General features: G+C 44.3%; 1 protein-coding gene across 1 annotated transcript; it reads right to left on the reverse strand.

Moving 5' to 3' along the window:
• Positions 1–681: 681 nt before the first annotated feature.
• LOC146492576 (E3 ubiquitin-protein ligase RNF139-like) lies at positions 682–11,127 on the reverse strand. The gene is made up of 6 exons (XM_085149203.1): positions 10,474–11,127; positions 8,561–9,216; positions 6,745–6,892; positions 6,521–6,627; positions 5,777–6,028; positions 682–4,668 (listed from the first exon to the last, which is right to left on the reverse strand). The coding sequence occupies exons 1-6, from the start codon at positions 10,634–10,636 to the stop codon at positions 3,886–3,888; spliced, it is 2,109 nt and encodes a 702-aa protein (XP_085005329.1). The 5' UTR covers positions 10,637–11,127; the 3' UTR covers positions 682–3,885.
• Between the last annotated feature and the right edge of the window lie 84 nt (positions 11,128–11,211).

Raw genomic sequence — 11,211 nt, forward strand, 5'->3', positions numbered from 1 at the left:
CCATATCTTTTGGGACTGCCCCAACTTAAAAATTACTGGCTGGGAATTCATAAAACTCTGTGTGAGGTTTTTAAGATAAAATTTGATATTAATTTTGTAAATTTGTACTTGGGCCTGGTTGCTGGCTCGGTACGGGGAGGGGACACAAAGGTCTTACAAGATCTATTAGCAGCCAGCAAAAAATTAATAACCAGGAAGTGGCAAATCCAACTCTGCCAACACTTGATTGGTTTAAGGTGGTTTTTGAAATATTTAAAATGGAAAAGTTGACATTCTTTTTAAAAATTTGAAAAGACAAATTCTACAAAATATGGAATAAATGGATTAGCTTTGTGTCCCCATCCACCCTGAATTTAGGTAAGACCAGCTCTGAATTGGTGTATCTCCCAATATGTATGTCAGGTTCACCCTCAACTTCATAATTTGTACTTTATGTAAATAAGTTAAACATGCTACATTATGTAAACACTGTCAAGCACCGAGATCACTTTTCGTTACCTGAATGTAAAACAAAAGGAATAAGAAAAGTATTTTTTTTCCGACTAAATAATATCAATGCACTTTATTGTAACAAGTCCTTTTTTCAATAAAAATATAATAATAATAATAATAATAATAAAAGAAGATTATGCTCTAATGTGTTTATGAAGAAGTCACTTAAAGGCGTCATCAGTCCAGATGCAATATCAAAGATGATTTTATTTACATAAATCTCTTTTTAAAAACAAAAGGCAAAATGAACAGCTTCCACCTTTTAAAAAGCTTTCAGAACAATAAAACTAATAATCAAAGTCCTTCATTACTGAAACAAAAAGCACAGCTTTCTAATCAAATTAGACCCAACACTTCCTCATATATCATATCCTCTTATCGAGCAAGAATTAAATGGATTCCTTGCAGCTTTTTTTTTTTAAAACAGCACAGAGCACAAGTTTGTAGTCAAACCCTTCAAAACGTTTGGGCTGTGGACGTCTACACATCATAATACTTGTGGAGTTATGCTTGAAAGCCAGTTTTAATACAGTTTCACATTAAAGATCTCTGTAGTCGCCGAGGGAGCCGAGTCAGCCGGGGCTGCGTTTTGGACCAGTAGTTAATTGTTAGATCAGCAGGTATAAACCTCAGGAAAATAAAAACATTTTCTTATTTTAAACAAATTTTTAACAACATGATCGCACACTGCCTTCAGAGGTTGCACGTCTGGATCTTTTCCAGTTTCTTTCTTCCAGCCTGTGGCTGCTAACACAGTTTTAGCCTTTAAAAAAGTGCCGTCCTCGTAGCTCAGACACAACAAGGAATCTGTACCAGTGATTAGAAAGAAAATGTGCATTTAGTGAATGATAAAACCACCAGTGTGGCAACAGAAATTCCATCCAACTCTTTTAAAATAACTAAAACCGATGGGTGGATTTTTCCCTTAAGAAATGCGAAACAACTGGCACCTCCTATATTTTTATGACCGTTACTGAACATAGCAATCATTTCACCAAATACATTTTTGGACTCGAGCTCTTCAGATGTGCTCCTTCACACTCTTATTAACCGCTCCCAGGTCTGAAACAAGCTTTTCGCCAACGTCAATACTGATTTCTTAAAAGAATGATGTAGAAAGTAGCGTCAAGGGGAAAAGTGTGCACGTGTTTGTTTCATTAAATGTACAATAACGTACACAAATCTAAGCAAGGTCACACAAGAGACCAGTAGTAAGTAATGACAGAGGTATATCAGTGATTACAGTAGGATGTCACCTTTACACAAAAAAAAAGTTTTCTCTGGTCGGTGCAGAGCTGATGGGGAACTGCTTCGCTCTCCTGCTTCATTCACAAATCCTCGGTTTGCATTTAAGGACAAAAACAAAAGCTGAGCGAGTTCACCACAAACCTGAGCTGTGATCAATCTGCAAGTCAGAGATGAGATTTTAACACGCAGGAAACTAATCAAACACATTTAACGTCACTGAGGTGAAAGACGGTGACTTTGATGGGGACCAATCGTCTATTCAAATAAAAACAGCTGAATCAGTCGTGACCGTTTGTGCTCACAGCTTTTCTAAAAACTCAAATCCAGCAGAATGACTAGAGCTCAGAATCGGTTCAAATCGCTCCTCAGTTGTGTCGTTAATAAACACTCCAGCATCTTTCCCTGCAGCACACCACGAGGGAACATGAACCAAATTATTAAGACACCATCTTATCACATTACAAGTCGGCAGGCACACAAACGACCACACACACACACACACACACACATCAGGGCTGCATATTAAGTGCATTTATGTTCAGAGACTCCCACCATAACTTAAATTTCACCAGGCTCCCCACTTAAGCCCCCTGTGCACCTCTGATCCACTCAGCATGGTTTGTACTTTCAGACCTTTTACAGTTTCTCTATTTTAACCACGAACCTTTAACTAGCGCAGAGACAAAACTCCATTTTCAAACGGACAACTTTCACACTAAGAATCATCAGTGTGGACGAGATCTCTGAAGCAGCATCAAGTAGCCTCATTGTTTTGGACAACTGATCGGTGCTGGTGGTGGATTTGTCCACCTGTCTATGCAAAGCTCTCCTGTAACGCCGTGAGAGTCCGTGGCACAAACCACCTTCACTAAAACGCCATCATCCACCGCCCACCCTACTCGCCAGATTAGCCTCCCTGCAACTTTTTCCATGACATCAGTCCAACCATTATCTGAAGGAGGGCTGTGGTAGGAGACATCCTCCTCACCAGAAACACTCCTCGCACCTGGGCGTGTCTGGAAAACCTCTGAAGGGAGGAGTCCAGGAGGCATTCTGACCAGACGCCTGAACCACCTCAGGCTCAGCCTGAGATGAACGAGCAGCGGCTTTACTCCGAGCTTCTTATCTTAAGTGAAGCGCATGCATCTGTATTTAATCTAAGTTGTAACTGCAAAAGGTTTTGAGACCCTGTGCCATAACCTGACATGCACCTCCCTAGAAATGCATCAACGCAGCTCACAATGACAGGGACTGGCTGCTCAGTACTATCTGTGACTGCTTCTGCTGCCAACAGAACACATGAATCACACATCAGGCTAAGCCCAGCCAGCCTACCCATTACAAATGTAAGAGAGGCACGTGTGTTCTTGACCTTCCTGTTTTGGTTATGGCCACAGGGTGAGGGTTGTAGCATAGTGGACTGGTGAATCTAAAAGCCTCCAGCTCAGCTCTCTCCTCCCTTCCTTAAAATGAAATTTAAGTCATGGTTTTGACAAATTGGAAGAAATGCAACAGGTAACCCAGAGTGGTCAGAACAGGAGAGACCAGATAGCAATGAAAAAAAACATTAAAGACAATCTGAAAGCTTTCTAGAGGTGCACAAAACAAGGATCCCGAAGGAGGAGCTCGGCTAAATTTCAAACCAGATACGTTTTTATGCTCATAAGTGACAAAGTCTAAAGAAAGAAAATAATGTGCAGCTGTTTCTTTTCTCCATTTGGAACAAAACACGTCTACCACCATCTCCAACAAGGCAGAATCTGCTGCAGCAGATAGTCTCATATTTATTTTTATTAGAAACGTTCTGATTGGCATCAGGGAATAAACGCTGCAAAGACAGCTGTGCCCACATAGCAAGATTTCTATCAGGATCGCGATGCTCCGGAGATGCTGTCGAATAAAAAGAGTCGTTGGGAGTTTTTTGGTCTGTCATACAGCTTCAACACGCACACACACAGAACGAGAGCAGCAGTTACTCTTTCCACGAGCCCTTGTAGAGTAAAACTCAAAAACGTAAAGAAACTAACGAGAAAGACATCCCTGACATTTTTCAAGAGCAAATTAAGATGCTTAAGATGTCTTTTATCATTTCTTAACTTAAATATAATAAAGATATATGTTTATTTATCTATAGCTCTTCTGTCGTCAGTCCTCTGTGGAGTCTGTGTCATCATTGATATAGTCTTCTTCTATCAGCGCGCTGCCGTTCTGAGTCCCCCACTCGTCTTCGTCGTACTCTATGCTGTCATTGTCCTCCAGCAGGTCGTGGTCGAGCGCCGCCGCTCCTCCTGCGGCCTGCGCGCCAACTGCCACTCCGTTGGCCTGCAGCTCTGCAGCCGGCTGTCCTCGCTGATTGTCCCCCGGTGCCGGCGGGGCGGCGGCGGCGGCGTCCTGCTGCGGAGCGTAGCCCCCGTTGTTATTGGAAAAGGCGGCTCTGTCTCTACTCTCCTCCTCAACGTAAACTCTCTGGTGGCACATGGGGCACGTGTCCTGGATGTAGAGCCACTTCCTCAGGCACAGTGCGTGGAAGTAGTGGTGGCAGGGCGTGAGGCGGGCTGAGGTGGCGAACTCCTGATAACAGATGGCGCACACGTCCTCGATGTTCCTCAGCTGGTCGCCGCGCACCTCCGGCAGGGAGTTGATCTTCTTGACGGCGGTGCGGCGGTTGATGAACGTTTTCCAGCCGTTCTTGGCCTGCAGGTAGATGTTAAAGTAAGCGTGCAGGCACATCATGCAGGCGCGGATCTTGCTGCCCGTCTCGAACATCATGGTGTAGGCGCCGTTTCCGAACATGATGACGCCGAACAGGAACTCGATGATGTTGCCCGTGGAGCGCACGTAGTAGACGTAGTCATCCAGCTTCTCCCACAGGACATTGGAGAATCCGTCAGCCATGAAGAGGCCGTAGACGGTCAAAGACACAACCACCTGGAGAGCAGGAAGCAGAAACGTGAGCTGAATTTAATCTGCAGAGAGCAAAGCAGACGAGTGAACGGTTTCAGCTCCTGACCAGGAGCGAGCACGCCAACGGGAAGTTTGATAAACTCTCCTTTAAATTCTGCTCTGTGTGAGTGTTCATGCTTCACTGCATGCTCCAAGTTAATTTGAGAAAGAACACAAATATCCTGCATGCTGTTGATCACCTGAACTCAATACAACAGTCATACATCCTCTGTATATGTGACACGGAGCTGAAGCTGACGTCTGGTGACAGCTGGAATGTTTTTGGACCCTAAGCTTGAAGTAAACAGTCTAAAAATGTGTCGCCGCTCTCCTTCAGAGCAGTTTCGATTCGACACCCACAAACTCGCCATTCCTCAGCGGGTCCCCGGGCTAATTTTAGTCAAGTGAGCATGCCCAGAATATCTAATGTAGGAGCCTGGTTCCATGTTCTTGTAGTTACATTTGTCTCTAAGCAGTAGAAACACTAACTTACAAGTACTTTATATGCAAACTCACAACACTTAAGAATTTACAAACAGTATTTGTGGTTGTGAATCAGTTTTACTGTCGTTGCTGACAAAGCCTGGCCCTCACCTCGGCTCTCCCCTCGCCTGTCGAGGAGTGAGTTTGGGTTTTTAGAGACGTGCTGCAAAGGAAAGTGGTGCGTTGGACTTGCGCAAAACACAAAGCGAGAGCATAACTGTGAAAAGGAATCCAGACAAGTAATCATTTAATCCTGATTATTTCTTGTTTTCATAAATGCTGGAATCCATAAGTGTAATTGAACATAAATACTAATTAACTGTAGGCACAGACTATAAAGTCAATAAGCAGAATACTATCAGTCTCCACTCAATCCCACGTTGACAAACAGACAACAGAATCCTTACTGACTCCTCTGTAGGGCTAAATCATGCTCTTATATGCACATCAATCAGGTCATTATTGTTACACATTTGATTATTTAAGTCACAAGTTTGATTACTCTTGATCTCTTGACTAACATAACACACAAAAATCTCACAGACTGTGAAAACTTTGGGAGAAATTGGACGTCATCAATTCCAGTCAAAGATAAATTGTTTGCGCTCACCTTGAGGCAGAGCTCAACACAGAAGGCGGTGACGGCAAAGAGCCAGGTGTTGAGGATGTAGTGATGGCAGAGGGTGTAGCTGAGCACCACGGGGAGTACAAAGAGCGCCAGGGACACCAGCAGGACGGGGAAATGCCGCCGAAAAGAGGAGACATGGGAAGCGCTGAGAGACATGAGGACGGGGTCAGTCATGCCGTGAATGAAGTGCAGGATGGCGGTCAGCAGAAGGCACATGTTCCGGCTCAGGCGGACCTGTGGATCAAAACGAAGACTCTAAGTTACGTGTATGAAGTTGTTCTGTTATAACCACGGGAATACAGGATTACAAAAGGAACAGTGAACTTTGCTACTTTGTGCAAATGCCATTTACAGTATAAATCATTAAACATGTTTTGGTAGTTTAGAGGGCAACATAACAATTCACAAAGAGGCTAAAACAGGGGTGGGCAACTCCAGGCCTCAGGGGCCGGTATCCTGCAGGTTTTAGATGCATCCTTGATCCGACACAGCTGATTCAAATGGCTAAATGACCTCAACATGTCCTGAAGTTCTCCAGAGGCTTGGTAATGAACAAATCATGTGATTCAGGTGTGTTGACCCAGGGTGAGATCTAAAACCTGCAGGACACCGGCACTCGAGGCCTGGAGTTGCCCACCCCTGGGCAAAAACAACAAAGAAATGAGAGAAAAACAGTTTGCCGGCTGCTCTGACGGCGTAAACTGGAAGCATGAATCCGAGACGTACCAGACGTTCCCCAGGTTCCAGGCTGCTGAGGCCAGTCTGAAGAGCCAGGATGAAAAACAGGACAGGAGCCACAAAGCCCAACCGCTTGTCCTCCTCCTCAGTCGAACCTGAAGGTTCAAATTAAGAAAGTGCTCAACTCCAGGAGCATCCAAACAATTACATGAAGGGCAAATCAGGAAGGCTTTTACACCTGCTAGCTCTCCAACTAACAATCTCAGTCATACCTATGAAAGCCAGGATGCTGAGACCCAGGTAATGTGCAACAGAGGAGATAACAGCACTCATCCCCAGCACAGTGAGCGTGGAGTCGCAGCCGGAGATGATCAGGTTACTCGTGAGATCCCAGAACACGTCCCAGCTCAGCAGGTAACCCTGAAAACGGTGCAGTCACACAGGTACACGCGTCACCTTTACTAGTAATCCCTTTTAGCTTCAGTTCAGACTCTGCAGTCTTTTTAGGTGAGACTTTATTATTAACAGCAACACAGAACATGAAGAAGCAGCTTCAGTAGAAAGGAGGTTGTTAAAGAATTATGACCTTGTTATTAGGGGTGCAACGATACTCGTATAGATATTGAGCCGTTCGATACAGTTCTTTCGGTTCGGTACGCATATGTATCGAACAATACAAAATTTTCAATTTATTTTATCAACTTTCCTTCTGACGATGCTGTCTGTGTTGAGAGCTCAGTGGATCTGCGCTCGACAGTGCAGCCTAGGCGGAGTAGTCGAACGCAGATTCACTGAGCGCAGCGCAAGCTAGCAGACAGAAGCTAAGCTCGTTGCAACATGGCAAATTGAACCTCCCCCACCCTCATTCAGATCTGGCGTTTGGAGCTATTTTGGTTTTCATGTGACGTATGACCCTGAAGGTAAGCGCGTCATGGACAAAAGTAAAACAGTGTGTCGGATGTGCCACGCAATGCTCAATTACATTGGTGGGAACTAGTGCGTTAGCGCAGTTAGCGCAGTTAGCTCGTTAGCGTGTTGGCCGTCCAGCCCCACGCACGGGGTGATCCCCAGTAGCTCGTTAACGGAGATTTGCCGTGTTGTGGCGTTAACGTCATTTCAGATTAACGCTGACAGCACTAGTGGGAACACAACGAATATGACTGCACATTTACTCCGACATCATCCTAGTGCAAAGACAAGTGGAAGCAGACAAAAACAACAAGCACGCATGCTACAAACTTTACCCGAGTCATTTAGACAGCCGTTAGCACATGATTCTCCTTATGGGGACCTGATATGTTTAATATGCTGCTGAGAATATAGCCCAGAAGAAGCTTTTATTTTGAAAAGAGCCATTTCTCTGTAATAAACTCTCTTTTCCAAAGATGAGGGATTTCTCCATCAGATAATTTTTTTTTTTTATTACTTTGTTGTTTCAGCAACATTAAATTTAAAAACTGTACTTTTGAGTTAAAATATATATTTATAATTTTAAATGACAAATTAAAAAGGCATGAACATTTTTTTTTGTATCGAAAAAATATCGAACCGTGACACCAAAGTATCGAACCGAACCGTGAATTTTGTGTATCGTTGCAGCCCTACTTGTTATGTAGTGTGCATCATTTTTAACTGCTCTTCAGACATCAGACACTGTTTATAAATTATTAAAAGAATATTTCACATTGAAATTTGTGCATTAATATATCTGTAAAACACTGCAAAGAGCTAATGTGCCAGCTGGACTTTACTTGAAACATACACAGGAAACCTGTAGAGGTCACCTACATAAATTTTAGGCTTTCAGAGATATTTGTAAAAACACAGGAGTTAATAATTAGATATAATTACAGAAATCCAACAGGGGCGCCTGGGGCTGCAAAAGGAAAACTTCTTTCCCCAAACAAATATATGACTTTTGTAAACATTATGATATGTCAAAGACTCAAAACACAAAGGTCATAAACCAAATATCAATTCACTGTGGCTAACATCTTGTTAGCTTACATCTTGTTAGCTTACCTTCTTATGAAGTGACCGTCATATAGCAAACATGTCCTGGAAGGTTTTTTATGTAAAAGCATTTACCTGTGCATCAGAGCTCCCATTTGCAGCTCCACCTGTGGCATCTCCGCTCTCTCTCCCCACCGCCTGCACCACGTAAACCAGTATCAGTGCCTGGGCTGTTACCCGGGTCAGCCAGAACACTCGAAGCACATCAGGGAACCTGATCCTCTTCCACGTGTCTTCCAGCAGCAGCTGGAGTCCATAGATCCTGTACATGTGCCGTACGAGCAGGTAGACGTACCGGCACGAATAGTAGAACCATTTGAGCCTCGTGGCGAGGCAAACGGCTGTGCTGAGAGCCAACACCAGGCCCGAGAACATTGCCACCAGATGCCTGACATCTGCAGGAAGTTCAATCATCAGCCCCCACAGAGGAATCATGATGTCCAGGACCACCAGCGCAGCAAACACCGACTGGAGGTTAAGCAAGAACACATAGCCAATCCCAAAGACGAGCTGGACGGCGGCCATGCCCAGCCACAGCGTCGGCCCGTTTCTAGGCAGCAACCTGAAGCCCAACGCTGCTTTGTAGTAGGCGTTGTAGAAGTCCATGTGGGAGGTGGCGTAGTAGTTTATGAGGACTGCTGCCAGGCCAAGGAGGACAGCAAAGAATAGAGTGTAGAACTTAAACAAGGCTTTCTGAGAAAGCAGCAGCACCACAGTGGAGATGAGGACACCTGGAACACACCGGAGAAGCAGTCAGAGAGACAGGAAAGGCAAATATTTCTCACTGCAAACTGAACAGATGTCAGCTAACTGTAGCTTCCAAGTTTGTCTGATTATAGTGAGTATTTAGATCTTTGTGAGAAAACAACAGATGCTGCACATTAAAGAATTTTGGAGCAAAATAATCAGCATAGAGTTGAGTAATCCTGATAAGTAAAAGGCTGAACAAGCAACATACATAACAAAAATAGAAAAACAAATAAGAACAAAAACAAACAAACACCTTTCACAGTCCATGTAATGCTACGTGTGCATTTGATAACACTATGATAAACTGATCGCACATACTGTAGAGGACCTCAACCAACCTGAGCCTTACTGCTTTAATATAAAGTTGTTCAAACATCTGGCTCTATGGAGTCTCTGTTCCTGTACTAAACATAAAGAAACACGGGTACAGAAGCAAACCCAACAGCTAATCTCACTTCCTGTCCATCCAAACCCAGAGCTCTTGGCTAACAGATGGCCCGAGCTGCTCAAAGGTCTGCAAACTGGAAAACTGAGGTAAATAACTTGTTTGTTGACTCAACACAGAGAAGCTTTACTCTGTTACAGTGATGAAAACGAGGAGCTTTTATGAATTACGGGGTGTAGAGGAAACTCAAAGTTAGTCAGGCTACAGACTTATTCTATCAATAAATAAAAAGTGAAACAGATCTTTGTTAGTAGCAGCTCTGGTTATTACACAACACTAGTCCAGAATGTAATTCCCCTGTCCGAAAACATGACAAGTGCCAAGACATACAAATGATGTGCATAAAGTGGGACACCAGGTCAACGCACGTTGATATAAAGTCACAGGTACAGAGTTCAGATCAGAGAGCAGCTCTCTGGGTACAGCTAGAGGAGAAGAAGTGAGCTTTGTCAGGAAGAAGGACCTGGATATGATCCATCTGTGTCCAAGGTGCCTCTGAGGCCATCCGTGACACCACAAATCACACTTGTGACAACACACCTTGACGTTAGCTAGCTAGTTAGCTTGCGAGCTGATGGCGCCAAAGCAGAGTAAATTAGGGTCGAGGTGAAGCAGTTAAGCAGCATGTCAGACGGACCTGCCCTGTGTAAATGTAACTGCTGGTCGCTTAATCGGCTTTAGCCTGTCTGACAGGTGACACAGCTCCACACAGCCGACTAATGTCACGGCTAACGCGGCTAGCTCGTTGTTGTTGAGGGAAACTTAAGCGCTCCTTCATGTTAAAAATACTTACCCATGACTCTGACCAACACCTTCCCCATCGCCCCGGCCCAGCCCGAACCAGGGTCGTAGTAAGAGTTAAAAATGGCGTCGATAATAAAAATACATGGAACTCGCAGAGCCACATCCAGCACCACCAAGGCCTGCTGGCCTATCCGGGCTTGAGTGGACGCCATACGGCTTTAGCGGAGGGCTTTTACAGTCCTGTAGGGACCCAGCTATCCATGTAACGCTGAAATACGTGACGAGTCACCCGGCAGCCGTCCTTCGTCTTCAGTTTCGCTTTGCCCAACGTTTACTTGGCAGCTGGAAGCCTGCATCTGTCCGCCATGTTCGTCCACCTCAACCTCCTGTTGCTTCTCCGGGTTACAGCCGGCAGCCGGTAAACTTCACGCCCCCCATCAGACCCGGCGCTGTCCGCTGTCACAAAACCAGTGAAGGCATCTCTAAATGTCAGTTTGTCAGTGCTGTGAAAGTGCCACTTGACTTATTTTTTTTTTTAAAAGACCAAAGAAGTTGCTAGGCTGTTACGACGTATCGCGTCAGTGGCGTCGGTGGGCGTGGCAGCTGACGTAACATTTCTACAAACTATAAAATCACACAGCGTCATTTTTTTCTGTGTCCTGTTTGCTACACATGTTTTAATGTGGACGTTATTTTGCTTTCAGAAGATGGTTTGCTAGTACAGACATCCATAAAGAAAATATAGCATAGACTTAATATAATAATAAGACCATTATATTAAATATAT

Source organism: Neolamprologus multifasciatus, chromosome 22 (genome assembly GCF_963576455.1).
Source record: "Neolamprologus multifasciatus chromosome 22, fNeoMul1.2, whole genome shotgun sequence".
In the NCBI taxonomy this organism is placed as follows: Eukaryota; Metazoa; Chordata; class Actinopteri; order Cichliformes; family Cichlidae; genus Neolamprologus; species Neolamprologus multifasciatus.

Bases quoted from the DNA above. Each gene is read 5' to 3' on its own strand.
- LOC146492576 (XM_085149203.1), bottom strand. From the start codon at position 10,636: ATGGCGTCCACTCAAGCCCGGATAGGCCAGCAGGCCTTGGTGGTGCTG. The intron at 6,628-6,744 runs GTATGACTGAGA...TTGAACCTTCAG, and splicing joins CAGCATCCTGGCTTTCATAG to GTTCGACTGAGGAGGAGGAC. The intron at 4,669-5,776 runs GTGAGCGCAAAC...CCTGCTCTCCAG, and splicing joins GTGTTGAGCTCTGCCTCAAG to GTGGTTGTGTCTTTGACCGT.